General features: G+C 45.2%; 1 protein-coding gene across 1 annotated transcript in view; it reads right to left on the bottom strand.

Annotated features, from left to right (window-relative positions):
- Positions 1-11,612, bottom strand: part of LOC111960762 (ephrin type-A receptor 4) — a 64,721-nt gene extending 53,109 nt beyond the window's left edge. The window contains 3 exon segments of the mRNA XM_070436989.1: positions 6,528-7,191; positions 9,977-10,044; positions 11,395-11,612. Coding sequence (XP_070293090.1) covers positions 6,528-7,191; positions 9,977-10,044; positions 11,395-11,491 — 829 coding nt within the window. The 5' untranslated portion in view covers positions 11,492-11,612.
- Positions 11,613-21,302: the final 9,690 nt, after the last annotated feature.

Raw genomic sequence — 21,302 nt, 5'->3', positions numbered from 1 at the left:
CTTTAGTGTCTTGGTCCACATGATTATATTGAAGTTGAGCCCCCCTCTATTCTGCCTCGTCACACTGGGGAATATTAACCAGCTCATCGGTGCACTTGAAGGCTGACAGTGAGCTCCACCTTTTAACCCATCAAACACTGAGGTAGACCCTGGACTGACGCTCTGGTAACCATGGAGACCCAGGCAGAACGTGAGTGTGTGTCTGACCCAACTCTGATGTGATAGAGCACATACCACTGATGTTATATGACACAGCACATACATACAGTGTCCCCCGTAATTATTGGGACAGTGACACAGAAAGTTAGACGCACAAATATCATACCCCCCCCAGTGACACAGAAAGTTAGACGCACAAATATCATACCCCACCCCAAAATGCTAACCTCCCCTAGGGTATGGTATTTGTGCGTCTGTAACTTTCATTATTCACGATTCATTAAGGACTATCCACAATAATGGCAGCATCCACATTAACATAGAAATGTTTAGAAACATATTATATTCTTATTTACAATAAAAGTGCCTCCAAAGTGACATAATACATTATTTACCATTCATTTCTATTGGACACAAAATATTCTAAAACACAACCAAAACAAACAGCAAATGCATCCAACAAGTTTGTAAAGTCACACGCTTGATGTAGCTTTGTGTGCTAGGAATATGGAACCTAATACTTACTTTTGACTACTTTAATACACATATAAGTGAATTGGTCCCCTAAAATGGGGGGACTATGTACCGAAAGTGCTGTAATTTCTAAACAGTTCACCCGATATGGATGAAAATACCCTTTAATTAAAGCTGACAGTCTGCACTTTAACCTCGTAGTCATTGTATAATTTCAAATCTAAATTGCCAAAATAACTAAACATGTGTCACTGCCCCAATAATTACATAGGGCACTGTATACACATCGCAAAAAGACAAATTAACACATGACTAGACACTCATAGAAACAATCATTGCAAAGATAGACTAAAGGGCACTCAGTTGCCCATGAGTTTGGTATGAGAGAGAAGTAAATATTGCTGACTCACACCAGTAAGGATACATCATCTTTCAAAGAGTACTCTCAGTCAGCTCTCCTTCCTTCAGCCTGCCATCTCTGCTCTCTCCTTTGAAGACAACCCAGGGAGGGAGAAACCTGGCCCCTGCCATCCACACAGCCACAGAAACCAACAGGGGAGACGGGCTACACTCCAAAGAACATTCTTGCCCCGAAATGCTACCCCCTGACCCCCAACCTATCCCACACACACACACACACACCATCTTTGGCCATTTGTACCTCAGTGCGCCCTCCTCGTCCCCTCTCAGAAGGAGCCAGCCCTAGTACCCTAAATCACCAGGCCTGTTTGTCATGCAATTAGTCCTGAGATAGTGCTTAAAGGTTCCCCCGTAAATTAAGGTAGGTAGAGTGACCCGTCCCCCGTTAATCAACCTGGCCGGCCTCTGACCCCACGCTGCAGCGGCCCACTGACCTTTAGGGTGGGGGGGGGGCAGCTGACGGCCAACTACACACACACACACACAACACACTGGTAGTCACACCCCAGGAACTACACACACACACACAACACACTGGTATCCACACCAGGAGAGAAACTTGGTAGTCACACACCAAGTGAAAAACATACAGTAGGTCTATATATCCTTGGTAAATGTATTAACAGATTCAACATATTTTTATTTATTCTGGCTTTTGAGTACAATTTCGTTTATTTACATTGCCATGTTTTTATTCAGATGCTGATGGATAACAAAATACATTCACTAAGTATAGCCACACAAACAACATTAAACAAGAGCGATCATTGAGGTGGACTAAAGACTAAAAACAAACACTTTCATCATTTTTTCCCCCTCATCGCCGTGTGTCTCTGTTTCAGCTCTATTTCATTGGTGAGAGTGTGTGTGTTTCTTTTCACCTCTCGTCCACCTGCATAGAATGATAAACCAGACGAGTGAGGGCTTCTGTCTATCTCTCTCTCACAGGCCAGCACTGGCCCTTCTGAAAATCATCTAGCTGGGATTTGGGCTGTGGTGGGGAAAGGTGGGGTGGGGAGGAGAGAGAGAGAGAGACCGGGAGAGACTGGGAATCATCTTCCTGGGATTGGGGCTGGGGTCTGGAGGAGCGAGAGAGACTAGGAATCATCTGGCTGAGATTGGGGCTGGTGGTGTGGTGGGTAGGGGAGGAGAGAGACTGGGAATCATCTGACTGGGATTGGGGCTGGGGTCTGGAGGAGAGAGAGAGACTGGGAATCATCTGGCTGGGATTGGGGCTAGTGGTGTGGTGGGTAGGGGAGGAGAGAGAGAGAGACTGGGAATCATCTGATTGGGAATGGGGCTGGTGGTGTGGTGGTAGGGGAGGAGAGAGACTGGGAATCATCTGACTGGGAATGGGGAGGCGAGGAAAGAGACACTGGAAGCTATTAAGACTGATCTCTCCTGAGAAATTTATCCAGCAGATACACACGGCAGACAGGCAGGCCTGTTCCACTGGCCTAACAAACACATCCCAATAGCAGGCCTGTTACCCTGGCCTAACAAACACATCCCAATAGCAGGCCTGTCCCCCTGGTCTAACAAACACATCCCAATAGCAGGCCTGTTACCCTGGCCTAACTAACACATCCCAATAGCAGGCCTGTTTCCCTGGCCTAACGAACACATCCCAATAGCAGGCCTGTTCCCCTGGCCTAACTAACACATCCCAAAAGCAGGCCTGTTCCCCTGGCCTAACAAACACATCCCAATAGCAGGCCTGTTACCCTGGCCTAACAAACAGATCCCAATAGCAGGCCTGTCCCCCTGGTCTAACTAACACATCCCTATAGCAGGTCTGATCCCCTAGCCTACAGTAACTACCACATCAAAATAGCAGGCCTGTCTCTTGGTCTAACTAACACATCCCAATAGCAGGCCTGTTTTTCCTGGCCTAACTAACACATCCCATTAGCAGGACTGTTTTTCCTGCCCTAACTAACACATCCCAAAACCAGGCCTGTTCCCCTGGCCTAACTAATGCATCTCAATAGCAGGCCTGTTCCCCTGGCCTAACTAGCACATCCCAATAGCAGACCTGTTCCTCTGGCCTAACTAATGCATCTCAATAGCAGGCCTGTTCCCCTGGCCTAACTAGCACATCCCAATAGCAGACCTGTTCCCCTGGCCTAACTAGCACATCCCAATGGCAGGTCTGATCCCCTGGCCCTAACTAACACATCCCTATAGCAGGTCTGATCCCTGGCCTACAGTAACTACCACATCCAAATAGCAAGGCCTGTCTCCTGGTCTAACTAGCACATCCCAATGGCATTCTGATCCCCTGGCCTAACTAACACATCCCTATAGCAGGTCTGATCCCCTGGCCTACAGTAACTACCACATCCAAATACAGGCCTGTCTCCTGGTCTAACTAACACATCCCAATAGCAGGCCTGTTTTCCTGGCCTAACTACCACATCCAAATAGCAGGCCTGTCTCCTGGCCTAACTAATGCATCTCAATAGCAGGCCTGTTCCTGTGGCCTAACTAGCACATCCCATAGCAGGTCTGTTCCCCTGGTCTAACTACCACATCCAAACACCAGGCCTGTTCCCCTGGTCTAACTACCACATCCTATAGCAGGTCTGATCCCCTGGCCTACAGTAACTAACACATCCCAATAGCAGGCCTGTTACCCTCTGGCCTAACTAACACATCCCTAATAGCAGGTCTGATCCCCTGGCCTACAGTAACTACCACATCCAAATAGCAGGCCTGTCCTCTGGTCTAACTAACACATCCCAATAGCAGGCCTGTTCCCCTGGTCTAACTAGCAAACATCCCAAAAGCAGGCCTGTTCCCCTGGCCTAACTAACACATCCCAATAGACAGGCCTTTCCCCTGGTCTAACTACCACATCCAAATAGCAGGCCTGTTCCCATGGTCTAACTACCAACATCCAAATAGCAGGCCTGTTCCCCTGGTCTAACTACCACATCCCAATAGCAGGCCTGTTCCCCTGGTCTAACTAACACATCCCAATAGCAGGCCTGTTCCCCTGCGTCTAACTAACATCCAAATAGCAGGCCTGTTCCCCTGTCTAACTACCACATCCAATAGCAGGCCGTTTCCCCTGGTCTAACTACCACATCCCATAGCAGGTCTGATCCCCTGGCCTACAGTAACTAACACATCCCAATAGCAGGCCTGTTCCCCTGGTCTAACTAGCACATCCAAAGCAGGCTGTTCCCCTGCCTAACTAACACATCCCAATAGCAGGCCTGTTCCCCTGGTCTAACTACCACATCCAAATAGCAGGCCTGTTCCTGGTCTAACTACCACATCCAAATAGCAGGCCTGTTCCCCTGGTCTAACTAACACATCCCAATAGCAGGCTGTTCCCCTGGTCTAACTAACACATCCCAATAGCAGGCCTGTTCCCCTGGTCTAACTACACAATCCAAATAGCAGGCCTGTTTCCCTGGTCTAACTACCACATCCAAATAGCAGGCCTGTTACCCTGGCCTAACTAACACATCCCAATAGCAGGCCTGCTACCCCTGGCCAACTAACACATCCAAAAGCGCCGTTACCCTGGCCTAACTAACACATCCCAATAGCAGGCCTGTTACATCTCCTGGCCTCTAACTAACACATCCCATAGCAGGCCTGTTACCCTGGCCTAACTAACACATCCCATAGCAGCCTGTTACCCTGGCTAATAACACATCCAAATAGCAGGCCTGTTCCCTGGTCTAACTACCACATCCCTATAGCAGGTCTGATCCCCTGGCCTACAGTAACTAACACATCCCAATAGCAGGCCTGTTACCCTGGCCTAACTAAACACATCCCTATAGCAGGTCTGATCCCCTGGCCTCAGTAACTACCACATCCAAATAGCAGGCCTGTCTCCTGGTCTAACTAACACATCCAATAGCAGGCCTGTTTTTCCTGGCCTAACATTACACCCAATAGACAGGTGTTCCCCTGGCTCTAACTAGCCATCACAAACAGGCCTGTTCCCCTGGCCTAACTACACATCCCAATAGCAGGCCTGTTCCCCTGGTCTAAACTAACCAACATCCAAATAGCAGGCCTGTTCCCATGGTCTAACTACCACATCCAAATAGCAGGCCTGTTCCCATGGTCTAACTACCACATCCCAATAGCAGGCCTGTTCCCTGGTCTAAACTAACACATCCCAATAGCAGGCCTGTTCCCCTGGTCTAACTACACACTCATCAAATAGCACTGGCCTGTTTTCCACCTGGTCTACACTACCACATCCAATAGCAGGCCTGTTACCTGGCCTAACTAACACATCCCAATAGCAGGCCTGTTCCCCTGGCCTAACTAACACATCCCAAATAGCAGGCCTGTTACCCTGGCCTAAACTAACACATCCCAATAGCAGGCCTGTTACCCTGGCTAACTAACACATCCCAATAGCAGGCCTGTTACCTGGCTAACTACACATCCCAATAGCAGCCTGTTACCCTGGCCTAACTAACACATCCAAATAGCAGGCCTGTTCCCCTGGTCTAACTACACATCCCTATAGCAGGTCTGATCCCCTGGCCTACAGTAACTACCACATCACTCCCATAGCAGGCCTGTTTTTCCCTGGCCTAACTAATACATCCCAATAGCAGGCCTGTTCCCTGGCTAACTAGCACATCCAAAAGCAGGCCTGTTCCCCTGGCCTAACTAACACATCCAAATAGCAGGCCTGTTTCCCTGGCCTAACTAACACATCACAATAGCAGGCCTGTTACCCTGGCCTAACTAACACATCACAATAGCAGGCCTGTTCCCATCCGCGCTGGCCTAAATAACACAACACAATAGCAGGCCTGTTTACCCTGGCCTAACTAACACATCAAATAAGCAGGCCTCTTACCCGGCCTAATTAACACATCCAAATAGCAGGCCTGTTACCCTGGCCTAACTAACACATCACAATAGCAGGCCTGTTACCCTGGCCTAACTAACACATCCCAATAGCAGGCCTGTTCCTCTGTCCTAACTAACACATCACAATAGCAGGCCTGTTACCCTGGCCTAACTAACATATCCCAATAGCAGGCCTGTTACCCTGGCCTAACTAACACATCACAATGGACTGGATAATTACGCCATTTACAATCATCACCGCTTCTATTACCCAGCCTGATATCATGTAGGAGAGACGCAGGGAGGGGAAGAGGAGAGAGAGACAACAAGCAAAAGAGAGAGCGGCTGGTGAATAGAGAGAGGGAGAGAGAGCGAGAGAGGGAGAGAGAGAGAGCGAGAGAGAGTGAGTGAGAGACAAAGAGAGTGGGGTACATGGAGGGAGTGAGACAAAGAGACAGACAGAGAGAGAGGAGGGAGATTTGATAAAGAAGCAGACTACTGTATGGAGATAGAGAAGGAAGGTGAATGAAGAGAGAATGATAGAGAAGAGTATAAATAACCACAAAGAACAGCTGCTGCCCGTGACTAGAGGAATATATATATCAGAAGCAAACAGAAGCTTTCTCTCCTTAACTTACCCTGGCATTCAACGTTTCTCTCCTCAAATCCCGGGTTACACAGGCAGTTCCCGATGGGCACCAGCCACTCTCCGTCCGCCCCGCAGTACATTTTGGGAACGTCACGCTCCTCTGAATCATTTACGCAGGATCCTCGGACTTCTACCAGTGATGAGGTGTCAGCCCCGGTAGTGGTGTCAGGGAACTGGGCCAGGTTCCTCACAGCCATGGGACACTTCTTATAGAACACCCTGACAGACACCAGGGCAATGCAGGCTCCCACGTCCTGGAAGGCCAGGTAGAAACCCTTCCGGGTCAAGGCTCCCACGTCCCTGACCTCCGTGTTCAACTTCATGATGCGGTCTCCGATGTCCACCTGGGTGAAGCTCTCGTCGGCCGCCACCGTGTCGATCTTGCCAAACTGGTTCTCTGGGATGTAGCGCTCCTTGTCGTTGTTGGACTCATAGTAGTAGAGGTTGAAGGTCTCCTTGCAGGTTCCCATGACACCAGGGAGACTGTTACAGTCGCGCAGGGTGAACTTGATTTCAATGTAGACACGCTGGGCGCCAACCCGGGGGATCCAGTCAGTTCTAAGCCAGTTGTTCTGGTTGGGTTCCATCACGTTACACACCTGGTACGTCCTGATGGGAATGTTCTTCTCATCCATGATGCTCACCTCCTCCCACTGAGGAGACAAACAGAGGAAATGTTAGGAAAACATCTGACAAATATTATGAGAAATCTGTAAAATGGTAGGCCACATATAAACCTTAACTTGCAGACATACTGTACATTGAGAAAGACCATAGCAGAACAGTGACTTAATATCTGCGTCTCAGTAGGCCAAGTATTTAATGGCCAAACGTAATAATAAATGCATGACAAGGCCTAATAGAAATAGCAAGGCCTGTTATAATGAAACTACTACTGGTACAATCAGAAATAAGTACACATAGGCTGCTGTACTGTATTCAAGCCTGACTAGTACACTTTCTCTCCACATAAAAGGAAACCAACCAAATCCTTGGGGAACATGCACCATTAAAATTATTATTTTAATGTCATATAATGATGACCTCAATGTAAATCCCCATAACTCCATGATTCATTTAAAGGTCACCAAATGGAGAGAAATACAGTGTGAGGGTGAAGAGATATTGAAAGAATCTTCTGTATGAGCTAATGGATACGCCTTACGTCTGTAGGGGTGTAACAGTTTAACTTTAGTCCGTCCCCTCGCCCCGACCCGGGCGCAAACCACGGACCCTCTGCACACATCAACAACAGTCACCCACGAAGCATCGTTACCCATCACTCCACAAAGGCCGCAGCCCTTGCAGAGCAAGGGGAACCACTACTTCAAGGTCTCAGAGCAAGTGACGTCACCGCTAACTAGCTAGCCATTTCACATCCGTTACAGGGGCTTATAGGGATCTGAACAGAAACCCAATGGAAAAAGGGTGTCTGTGTTCCTTCTGTAGGCCTACAACTTATTTTGGAGAGGGAGAGGGTTTGGACAGCACACATGTGGACCGGGTGTTTTTAGAAGGAACTCATTGGTAAAGGACGTGAACCTGAGGTGCATGGATTACGTTATCGATGACTGGCTGGCTTATTATTATAGGAGCAATGTTTGTTTTACTTACGATAAAGTCCCAGCTACTAAAGAGTATGGTGTTTTGAAAGGCGTTGGGGGCATTATGGTGTGCGCTGTTAAAGGGCCAACGCAGCCGTTTTTATCTCAATATATAATCATTTCGGGGTAACAATTAAGTACCTTACTGTGATTGTTTTAAATAAAAATGGACAAAAAGAAACAAAAAATTGCTTGTTAGCAAAGAGACATTTCTCAAGCAAGAATTTTGCTAGGACTGTCTGGGAGTGGTCTGAGTGGGGAGGGGACACTGAAAACTAGCTGTTATTGGCAGAGAGGTTTGGAACTCTCTTTCTTGTTGGTCTATTAACTCATTTACGCTTGGTGATGTCACCAGGCAGGCCAAAACTCCATCCCACCAAAACAGGCTGAAATTTTCAGGTGGTCTTTTCAAATAACTCTTACACTAAAAGGGCATGATCATCATTTTCACAATTTAACAGTATTATTCGACATCTTAGTCTGGAAGTATGTATAAAAAAAAACACAGGTAAATCTCATTTTTGACTGCACTGGGCCTTTTACATTTTTCACAATAAGGTTTAAAAAAGTTGTCTGCATTTAAAGACAAGAGCAGACAAGCCAGCCTTCTGCTTGTATCTGCTTAGGACTATATTCTATTTAGAGAAACGAGTCCAAACAGAGCTATTACTAGGGGGAAGGATGTACGCTGTGCTGAATTTGATTCAAGGCGTTATCATAACTAATCTCGTTTAAAGCCCTATTCATTTGAGTAGGGGAGATAACGCTAAACATGGCTGAGGCTCCGATTTGAGAAAGTGTCCATCACCCAGCTGCTTTATTCAACAGCTTTCTTCTTTCTGCTTGGCCCTTTATTGTGGAAATCAACCGGCTAGGCAGATAAGGCCGCACCTTTTCCCGATAGCGGAGGAGAGGGAGAATGGGGGTAATTGGTCGTAATGAGAGCGTGAATGCAGGGCTGTCGGCGCTGCCAGCACCCTGTCAATCCATCCGCCACGGAGGAAACCGCTGAAGAAGGAACGGAGAGCACCCAAAAGCAGCACGAGCCACATTCATTGAACAGCAACTCAACCCAATGGTGAATAAAACAAGAGTTGGAGAGAAGGCTGACACAAAACGGCAACGTTTATTTTGTGGGTCTATAGCATACCATAAACTGTATCATTAAAATATAATTGATATGCCAGAAGATGCCTGAATAGAAAGAAGGACGTAATGGATAGCATATGTTGCTCAACTTTGGGCCACCTTGTTGGTTTAGTCTATAAATACAACAACACATATAAGATGGTTCCATGCAATTATTCAAACGCCAGTGCTGTTGCTGCTTCAGCTCAGGGAACAACGGACAGGGGAGTGTGTGCCAGACCGGCCCCAGCCGCGCGCACCGAAGGGCCTAACACGGTCATTCCCGAAACAGTCGCACTCTGTACCTTATCTGCGCAACTATATATATCCCAATTAGACCGCGGGATCATGCATTTAGTCCGATCACATTCCCTATTGCTTTATGGCCCAATCCAATCCTACTGTGAGGACTGAAACCCGCTGCCCTTTCCCTTCATTCATCCATTCCAGAGGACCCTTTCTGTGCTGCCAAGTTCCTCTTCCCCCGCGCCTCAATGGGGGAAAAGGATATAAAGTTTCTCCACAAAGACCGATTCAATCAGCCGTCTATTCAGGAAACCCGACGCCCGCTGCAGTATCGGACTCGAATCTAACCATTACGGCGAGTAGAGGGAGAGAAGGACAGAGGGGGCCGGTGAGCTATAGAGGACATCGTCTCTCCATTTTGACTCAACGGGGGACTCGCGTCTGAACAAGGGGCACTTACCCCTCCTTCTGTTGGGTTGGCGAACCAGCCCAACTCCCCCGCTACAGATCTGGAGTCCAGTAACGTCACTGAAAAACATAGAAAGAGAAGTGAGCAGTTATAGACTGTTCATAACACGGAATATGTGTAACCTTGTCTACAGTGATAATATACAGTCTGGAACAGCCACCGTGTTGTTGCCATAGTTGGATAGTTATGCCGTTTGCCGAGGAAAACAACTACGTGCAATCTGCTCAACGAAAAACATGTCAGAAGTAAGCTAATGATCAATATGTAATGACGTATCTATAGGCCCATTCCACACACCTACATCCATAAACGATGTAATATGTTTGCATTACTCAAATGCGTAATATGGATAGATTTTTCCAGGGGGATTTGTGATGACTAAAAACATAAAGGGGTCCCATTTTACGGGGATTTTATATTTTGTATAAAGAACCATGGGTATTGTCAATGTAACCCAGTGAATGCGACTCTCCAAAACATATTGGAGACTCCGTTTGTGTGTTTTATTAACTCGGGTCCTGAGGTTCTACGATGAGGAGCACGGACGTCTAAATGAACTTGCTTCAGTGAGAAATCAAAAAGAATCCGTAATGACATTTCAATAGTCCCTTATATTTCTTACGGAAATCCTCTCACTGCGCAGTGAAGAAAATCACAAATGTAAGCGCTTAAATATGCAGTGAGTTTAATAAAAAAAAGTGGATTTAATTTAAGATGTTTTCCTTTATCTGAAATGACTTGGGTAATTATTTTTTTATTGTTTTGAAGTTAATGCGTTTTGACATAGAAAATGCGCAAACGCCACTTGTTAATTGAATGGGGGTAATTTTACAGAACTGCGACTGCAATACAAGGTGAACTAATATTACATGGCTCATTTTGTAAGGGGGGCTTTTGCACAACGGCCTTGCACAAAATCAGACACATGCATACCCTCCAAAGCAATAATGATTTGTTTATAGCATCGTGTCTTTGTAGCATATATGGCTCAAGAAAAAACGAATGTTGCTGAAAAAATTGACTGTCGCCTAATTAACAGAGACTGAAGTAAGATTTAACAGCACTCCACTCAGATCCTGCTGAGCCCCATATAGACTTCATACGCTGCGGCTTTTTGCAAAGCGCTTTCAGCAATTTGGGTAGCAAGATAACCTAGTAGTCTATGACACAAAACGTTCGATGGGTTTGACGCATTTGGAAAGCCTAGTCCAATGTCAGAGATTAATAGTACATGATGATGAGCAAATTAATAGCGTTGGCCAATTCTTTGAGTGCTGCTGGTCCTTGCACGAGTCCAGCATAGCTACGGGACACGGGGCTGGTGGTCCGTCTCACACATGAAGTGGACGGAGTATAAACTAGCGGAGAAAAAGTCCAGAACGGGGCTCCGCTATTATTCCAAGTCTTACCTTCGTTTGGGGGGTAAATCCGTGCCGAAGAAACACACGTAGAAATTCCAAGCAGCACAGAGGTCGCCGTAAACAAAATCCCAGCCATGAGTGCCATTTGTCGTTTTTTCTGGTCGTTCGTTCCGCTCCTCACAGGTCCTGCTCTCTCTCTCTCTCCCTGTGGAATATGTGTTTGAAGCAGGGATAGAGCGAAACTCCGAAAACAGCCGGGAGGTGAGTCTGCGCGCTCTGACGCGGCAGTCAATCCAAATTAGAAACACAGTGGTCGGGAAAACAGGGGGAAATAATCATTAACTGTCCCCCTACCCCTCAGCCATGAATGGACACTGGTAGGGCCAAAATGGGAATGTGTAAAGGACCAGGAGTTACTGTAATATTTAGTGAATTTATGTCATGCGGACACCACTATTTTTATTGTTAAAGAGAAGCAATAAACTTCCAAGATAATGTATTTACGTTGTAATTAATAATGAAGATGAAATTCCCCAAAACGTTTAATACATTCTCCTTATTAGGTCTAGGCTATAACACCAGTGTCTCAAAAAGTGCTTTGCTCAAAGAATCCTAGAAAATCTGAATTATTTCTTAGGACTCGTCATTGTCATGTATAGGCAGATATTTGTCATTTTTCTCATAAAGTGAATTATGAATGTCGTCTCCAGTGATGCGCATCGCTGTCCAAGGTGAAACGCTTTAGACCAAGGTCGCCACCTAGCGGATACAATCACAGATAGTCAGTATCTATTGGATTATGGAACAAGTAAGAGCATGACCCGATAACATAACACGAAATTCCACTTTGGGAAATTGTGCAAAACAATTTTGTTATGAATGATGGGCACGAATCCCGTGTTATTGGATTATCGTCGTTACTCTAACAGCATTGTATCAAGGTTGTATAGGAATTAGGCCGGATACATCTGGGGTTCCATCCGAGTTGTGATATTAGAATGTATGTTAATAGTTATCACCTACAGGTCTGCAGAGTATGAAATGTATAGAAAGAAATCAATGAGTAGCCCACTATTTTCCTTTGTTTTTTTTCTCAAACAATGATGGTATTATTCGGTTTGGGAAAATCCCAAGTGTCCACCCTTTTGGTTCAGCCTGTCTGTCTACTAACACGTTTTCTTCACCCTCTCCCTCACGTCCTCCTACGCAGGCTGGATCTTTCTCCATGCTCCCGCGGGATGAGCCAAGTTTTGCTACCTCCAGGCAGGCTTCAGTGAGCCGCACAGGGCCATCGTAGTCGAGTAGTTGGGTAGTTCTCGCATCACCTCACACAGTCACTAATACATACACAAAAAGGCCCAGCAGGCTACCCGCAGTTCTTCCTCATCATGGCTCTTCCATTTAACGTGGCCCTACAGAGGTTTTGTATATTTTCAGCCAGTAGTTTTAAAAGTAGTTCTCAGGACCCAAAATGGCTGAGGTAATACCAAGTCGCTATTATTCGAGTCACAAGCAAATCTCAAGTCACAAGGTCTGAGTCTCAAGTTGAGTCCAAAGGAGAACGGGTCAAGACTCTAGTCAAGTCCAAGACGTGCATTCTAAGAGCAAGTGACGTCGAGTCTAGCCACAAGTTTAAGTCAAGTCTCAAGTCAAGAAAACAAATATCTATACATGCAAATACTTTTTCAACTACAAATCTTTGTATATTTATCGAGGCTACAGGAAAGTCCTTTTCATTATTTTGTCTACAACATGTTTTTATTAGCCTATGTAATTGTAAAACATGGACATTGTAGTATAAAGGCATGACATCAGCAGAAGATAAGGCAGGTTGACATGCTCAGAATGTAGACTTATTTACAGGTCTTGGTGATCCAATGGTGAAAGCGCCATATCATACAACATATACAAGAAGATTGACCAAATATACACAGGAAATAGCCCAAAAGAAATAGCCTCTGTATCAGGCTTAACCTGTCCTATCTGAACGGACACAGGTAGAGGGCAAGACTGTACAGCCTCCCCTTGAGAAACCAAATGGAATTTGTCTAACAGGAGCTCCAACAGGCAGACCTACATAATAAGCACATGGCCCCCACGACCATACAATTACCCATTTGGAAAGTACAACTATTACATAAAAATTACATAAATATTACATTTACTCCTGAGGTGCTGACTTTCTGCACCCTTGACAACTACTGTGATTATTATTATTTGACCATGCTGGTCATTTATGAACATTTGAACATCTTGGCCATGTTCTGTTATAATCTCTCATAGCCTGGTTCCTCTCTAGGTTTCTTCCTAGGTTTTGGCCTTTCTAGGGAGTTTTTCCTAGCCACCGTGCTTCTACACCTGCATTGCTTGCTGTTTGGGGTTTTAGGCTGGGTTTCTGTACAGCACTTTGAGATATCAGCTGATGTAAGAAGGGCTATATAAATAAACTTGATTTTATTTTGATTTTATTTGATACACCCAATAAACTGGTTCTACAATGTAAAAGGCAATTCCCACATCCATTGTTACATTGGTACATTTGTCTTTATCAGACGTAATGATTATTAATGATATTCCAACACCATGCATACATGGTACAATCATTTTCTCTCTTTCAACGTTCTGACTCCAAAGCGTGGAGCGCAGGCCGCGTGGAGCGCAGGCCGCGTGGAGCGCAGGCCGCGTAGCCTATTTCTATGCCACTAAGAAACGCGCGCTTCTATTACTCACAACAAAAAATGACAGAGACGTAGGACATAGACAAACGGAACTCCGACCTAAACCGGGAAATATGAACAAAGGAAACTATACAATGAATTAAATTATCATAACTTCCACCTCACGAGTCTTGCGAATGTTCAAGTGCACTATAAACATCGCGCACACTCAGAGCAGGGTAAGCAATGGTTGGCTATAAAATGAAACTGTATCGTAAGCCTATCAAACATGAAACAGAAATGTCTACGTGTTGCAATAAACAGCAAGGAAATGGAATGATGAAACGCTAGCAATTATTGTAGTATTAGATGGAATACAGATTTACCACGTAGGGCATATGCATGCAGAGCAAAATAAAGAGAAAAAAAGCCCTCTCCACTGGCGGGTTTGGAGAGCAACGCCTATGGTGCGTCTTCACTACAGTGATATTTGATTTTAACAACAAATTCTAAAAGCAAGCTTCATAAGTAAATTATCAATATCAAGCAATTGTTACATACCAAAGTACTAGACCTATCCTAGTAATTGTTGCCTCATTGCTGGTGAGTTTACAAGGTAAACAGTTAATATTGTTAATCACCAGAAATGTTTGGGGGTTGTGTATTTATTTATTATGGCAATCCTCTCTTCCTACAACTTGATGTTTGCGCTGCACCCGATCCTATAGCTGCACAGCAAATCAGCAATCTGTTCATTGTGCACCCAACTTGTGTTGATTGACAGTTCACTGGTCCAATCAGATTGCCGAGTGTGCGTTTCACTAGCCAATCTGTTGCGATGCTGCGGGTACTGTCTCTGGCTGCGTGTAGATTAATCCACATAGACTCTGCCACAAAAATGAGTGACAAAACATTACAGAACCTGGACAGATAATTTCAAGTCATCAGTCTCAAATCAAAGTTGAGTCCCGAGTCTTTAGGCTCCAAGTCCAAGTCAAGTCTCAAGTTATTTTATTTTCTATCAAGTCAAGTCTCAAGTCATCAAATGTGTGACTGGAGTCGGACTGGAGTCCAAGACATGTCCACAATTCTGCAAAATGGGTCACCGAAAATGTCATCCATTTCATATGATGTGTTACGTCCTTCAAAAAAAAGGTGTAATTCCAAAGACATGTTATGTATTTGTAAGTGCTCAAGATCCCGCTTGGATGTGTAAACTGTAGGCTACACTTCTGCCTATGCACATTTAGCTTGGGGATGAGGTTCGTAGGTAGTCTGGCTAACACCTAACTCTCAAAGTCCTCCTGACTTCAGAGTCTGGAATGGCCCTTTGATGTTGTCGGCACAGGGCTGTGCTTTTACTTGTTGGCTCTCTGTCTCTTTCTCACTCAAACACCCACATGCATAGCCACACATAGTCCCCGAGCACCCCCCCCCCCCTTCCATTACAACGGTTGGATTTTCAAATCCAAACAATGAGAGGTCTCAACCCAGAGGGGAAAAAACATTGAGACTACCAATCAAACCCGTTGCACAATTTCTGAGCGAATAGTGCATAATCAAACGGCCTCCTTTCCAGACCAGTGTGGTCACAGCTCTCATTGGGAGAGTCACATAGGTCACATCCGCCAGGCTAGTTAGTAGGCCCTATCGGGGCCTAAACCACACTCTCCATTTACAGTACGAGTCAAAAGGCTGGCCACACCTACTCATTACAGGGATTTTCTTAATTTGTATTATTATTTTCTACATTGTAGAATAATAGTGAAGACATCAAGACTATGAAATAAAACATATGGAATCATGTAGTAACAAAAAAAGTGTTAAACAAATCATAATATATTTAATATTTTAGTTCCTTCAAAGTAGCCACTCTTTGCCTTGATGACAGCTTTGCACACTCTGGTCTGGCACCATAGACTATGATTGAACTATAGGGCTATATAAGGTACATCATCACTTTCCTGTCCTCACCGAGGCTATTAGGCCTATATCATCATTCATTTAACTTTTGGGGAAATCTTTAAGAACACAGCACAGGCAGACCTATGCCTGATCATCAATCCCACTAGTTGTTCACTAAATTACTAATTTATGCAGTAGTCTGGTTTGTTTTGATACAATATTTTCAGTTTTTGGAACTATAGGCTAATACCACCCCCAGAGTTCCATAAAGTTTGGAATGGCAGTTTCGGAAACGCTCATGAGTTTTTTCATTGTGGGTGATCTCATTCTCTATAAAGCAGTCTTTGTCCCTGTGTTTAGATAGGTCCAGTACCTTTTGTTTGTTTTTTTTCATTACCAGGCAGTAAGGGCTGCTATTTAGGGCGACTCTTGGACTACTCAAGGAAATGGCATTAGATCAGGAGGAAGGAAGGTGACTGTGTTGGATAGGGATGGAGTGGAAGTGTGGAGGGTGGGTGAATATTGGACTTATGGTGTGGGGGGGGGGGGGGGGGGGGGGTTTCCGGGGAGGGCATACTGTGTCTTTGTGGGGATATGGTTGCTCCGGTGAAAACATCCCGGTCCACATGAACTCGGCGTAGCATCTGGCGTTCCTCGAGATTGGCCACTTACTAAGTTCCAACATTGATTGTCCGACACCCGTCATGACCTGAATGGCAGCTTTCCATTTTCCCCTAACGACAAGCCACACAACCATAAAACCTGGAGTCTTTTCACAAGCTCGACCAATGGTGGCGAAGTTCGTGGTTGCTGCCAACGAGGGGGCCTATTGACGAACGGGCGGGGCCACTGCTGAGACAAGGTGGGGAAGGGAGGGGTGAGAGAGTGGGGGCTTCTTGTCTTCGTTCATTTGTGTCACAGGTTTTTTGATTGATTACACTCTGATCATTTCCTTTATCCTCTCATCAAACGATAAGGCGCTTTTTCTAAAGTGGCAGCCCACCCTTCCTCCTCCTTCCTCCCTCTTCATCCCACTCGGCTTTCACCAGATGGCACCTACTGCCCACACATCTGCATTGTGTGCCAATCAGACACACACACACACAAACAAATCTCAACTCACACACTCACAGGCGCTGCTGTGTGTGTTCCCTTTGTTTGTGTGTTGCAGTTTCCTTTAATTGTCAACTGAGCAACCCGCCCCTCCAAAATCCTCCTCTCCCTGGGCTAAAACAGATTTGGTCATAGTCTTAGCTGATTCCAGGCTGAGCCTACCTTACTGAAGCAGGGCTGAAGCCCTGAGCCCTGTGGAGAGCTGACCCCCAGGGGTACCGCCTTCGGACCCCAGCCTCATGTGGTGTTCCCTGGGAAAGCTGTCAGTGAGATAGCCCCTGGAGGTCAGGTGTGTGGGATTTGGAGAAGAGGAGGGAAGAGGATGAGAAGATGAAAGAAGCAGAAGGAGAGAGAGTATAAACCACCAACCCAGCAGTGTGTCAGTAACCGAGACAGGATAAGATGCTCTCATCTCTGTAGCTCACGCAACATGCCTCACTCACTGCAGGGATGGATTTAATCACATCTTCACACAAGACATCAAATACCGGTTCTGTGGATTTCAGTCTGACAACGTCTGTTTAAACTGAAGCATGGAGACAGTTTGACTCTGARACACCAATTCCACATTTACTATCCTTACCTGTTGCCTGTTGTTGTCCAGCAAACCACAAACTTGTGATCTCTTTAATGTATTTCTTCTGCAAATAAAAGCTTACGATACCTAAAACATTGTATCCATACAATGGCTAACACTTAAAATTCTAAGCTGCTATTCAATGTATCTCCAATTACTACCCACCCTCTCCCCCCAACCGGTGCAGTGTGATCTGGCCTTTCCCCACCCCTGGCACCCCCCTCTCCTCCCCTGCCTAGTGGTCAGCGGTCGTTACGAGCCACCACAGGCCTTTGGTCACACCCTAACAGGACTGCGTGTATGTTCGCCAGACACGTCCGTGAGGCGTTGAGGGGCCATTTTGTCATATTAAATAGACTTCAAGTACTTACAGGCACCAGCAGCCTTACAATATACAGTATATATATATATTTTTGTCTTTGTCATTGTTTTTTGTATATATCACAGTAAGAACCCTTCATATGGAGAAGTGAAGTCTCCATCACTCGCTGTAGTGTAGGCTACACATCCAATGTGTCTCCATTTCAAATCCACCCGCATCCTTGTCTATATGGAAGATCTAACTAATCTGTCCCATTTTGTTGCAGAAGTAAAACTTTGTGGTGTTAAGAGCGGGTTAATGACCCGGTAAATCTTGTGTCAGCGTGAGATGAAGTTCCTGTCAGGGACGTGTTTAAATGTCAGTACAGCACATTCACTCAGTGCTTAAAGTATCAACACACAACTACAAATCAGCCTTAACTTTGGGCAGGTTTTCAAGCTTTATGTAAAAGATGACATGAAAAAGAGACATTTGGCAGTGGCAGCAGGGAATAACCACTCTGGGGGAAATGATTTAAGGCGTCTGTAAGTCTTTTTATGGCCTGGTGTCAGATGCTGCACAGCTCTCTTCCTATCCCAGAGATCCAGCTCTCTCCCAGGGAATCGAAAGAGAGGACAGAGGATCCGGGATTAGCGGGTCATTAGTCTTTCCCAGATCATTTTCCTCTGGGAGCCTTGGAAATTGAGTTTTAACGGTGCTCACTCACAAGGAGAGCAGACATGGACAGAAAGTGTGAACACCTCTTGCCATGACACGTTTGACACGGCTGAGTGTGGTTGACAGGACAGACAGAGTGATTTGGTAACAGAGTTAATGTCAACTCTGCTACCAATGGAACTGGATGAAGACTTTTCACTTGCTTGATAGTTGTAATCTGTCCCCTCTACTTGGATATAAGTAGAGAGGACGTGGTGAAGGTCATGTTGTGGAAACCTGGCTAATCAGATCAGAGATTACTTCTAGGAATGGTGGTGGTGGAAGCAAGCCTGCTGCCTGAAAGTATCTGAACCGTGACCATCTTCTCGTCCTGAGGGTGTGTGTGGAACCAGAAGGAGGTTAGTCGGGTGGGAAGGTAAGATGGTGCTGCACATGGTAATGACCAGAGGTGATTTAAATTGAGTCGGTGTTGCCATGGCGTCCCACAGCACCATGCCAGCAGTCAGGGCTTATTGAGTTACACAGAGGATGACAGAGCTGTCTACAGCACCTTGGGAGGGCACACACACACACCATCTCTCTCTCTCTCTCAAACCAGCATGAAAAACACCTGCACAGACATTATCACAATAAACATATTCACACACATGGGCAAGCCAGTAAATAAACATATTCAAATCGACACCCACCCAAAAACACACAGAATCTCATCAACTAGAATGCATACACACACCCACATTTACACCCTTGCACTATGGAAAAGAATGTGCAAACAGCAAACATGATTCCAGCTCCAAAACCAAACTCAAGAGCTCTGGTGGACAGATGCTGTTCCCACTGGACCTAAACACAACAGCCTTCCAGACATGAGCTGCAAATGGAACGGAGGTTGGTTCAGGTCTAAGGAGACACTTTCTCAAAAATAAAACTCACTCATACACACACTTGCAAACGTACTCTGTCTCACAAACAAACAAACACACATACACATACACATACATACATACAAACACACACACACAGGGAGACAAGGCCCAGGTAGCTCTTCAGTGCCAAAATAGCAATTACCCAGCAGGCCGTGCAGTGAGATAGGAGCCACTCTGTTGACTGACTACCCTCAGGAACACCAGCCCGTTATTACTTATGTAAATATCGCATGACAGTGTCTCTATCCAATTTAGAGAAGAATGACTGTGTGTGTGTGTGTGTGTGTGTGTGTGTGTGTGTGTGTGTGTGTGTGTGTGTGTGTGTGTGTGTGTGTGTGTGTGTGTGTGTGTGTAGAGGAGGAAGGGGCTCGTGGAAGTCATTTCACTCCACTGAAATTGGAAGTTGGAGACAGATAGTCTGGTTAGATGGCAATTCTCCTTGATTGAGAAAGAAACATGCTCAAGAAAGAAAATCACAATATCAGGACAGAAAAACCCAATTGCTTTCATGGAACTCATGAATAGGAGGTATTCCTTCTGCAAATAAAAACTTACGATACCAACAACATTTTATCCATACAATGGCTAACAACATTCTACCCTGCTATTCACTGTATCTCCCATTACTACCCACCCYCTCCCCCCACTCTTAATTACCCACCGTGGCTGGTGCCCCATGCCCAGCCGATGCAGTGTGATCTGGCCTTTCTCTGCCCCTGGCACCCCCCTCTCCACCCCCTGCCTGGTGGTCAGCAGTCGATATGAGCCACCACAGGCCTTTGGNGTGCGTGCGTGCGTGCGTGCGTGCGTGCGTGCGTGCGTGTGTGCGTGTGTGTGTGTGTGTGCTTGGAGGAGGAAGGGGCTAGTGGAAGTAATTTCACTCCACTGAAATGGGAAGGTAGAGAGAGATAGTCTGGTTAGATGGCAGTGCTCCTTGACAGAGAAAAAAACATGCTCAAGAAAAAAAGTCGCAATATTCAGGACAGAAAAAAACAGTTATTTTATGGAACTCATGAAGAGGAAGCTTGCGCTTTTAGAAACTCAGAACGAGGTATGTTTTTAGTTTAGAATGAAAAACAAGTAATCAGCATGTAGTTGGTAGCTTGCAACAAATAAAGTTTCCTCTATTATTACGCATATTATTAGTTAATTGTGGAAATAAATTAAGTTATGCAAGATTTTTAAAATATACACTACCGTTCAAAAGTTACACTACTGTTCAAAAGTTTGGGGTTGCTTAGAAATTTCCTGGTTTTTGAAAGAAAAGCACATTTTTTGTCCATTAAAATAACATCAAATTGATCAGAAATACAGTGTAGACATTGTTAATGTTGTAAATTACTATTGTAGCTGGAAATGGCTGATTTTTTATTGAATATCTACATAGGCGTACAGAGGCCCATTATCAGCAACCATCACTCCTTACAAAGTCACGCATAAATCACTAAACTATATTTTGAAAGAAGCATATGTAAGCATATGTTTTTAATTTCAGACTTCTTCATCTCCACTAACCAAAGTTAATTGTAAGGATTTTTTTTCTATTAAAATTGTAAAATGAACAGCTGTACAGAAAGACTCATGTGTTGTCCAAATTACAGAGGAGGTACTTCTTGATGCAATTAAAGCCTCTAAGTCTGGGAAAACTCCAGGGCTGGATGGCATACCTGTTGAGGTATACCAAACCTTTTGTGATGTACTCAGAGGACCATTATTAGCATGTTTTAACCACTCCTATGTAAATTGTAGATTATCAGACACTCAACAAGAAGGTCTGATTTAATTATTACTGAAACAGG

The sequence above is a fragment of the Salvelinus sp. IW2-2015 genome, linkage group LG4p (assembly GCF_002910315.2).
Source record: "Salvelinus sp. IW2-2015 linkage group LG4p, ASM291031v2, whole genome shotgun sequence".
Classification (NCBI taxonomy): Eukaryota; Metazoa; Chordata; class Actinopteri; order Salmoniformes; family Salmonidae; genus Salvelinus; species Salvelinus sp. IW2-2015.
This window is presented reverse-complemented; position numbering and strand designations above follow the sequence as displayed.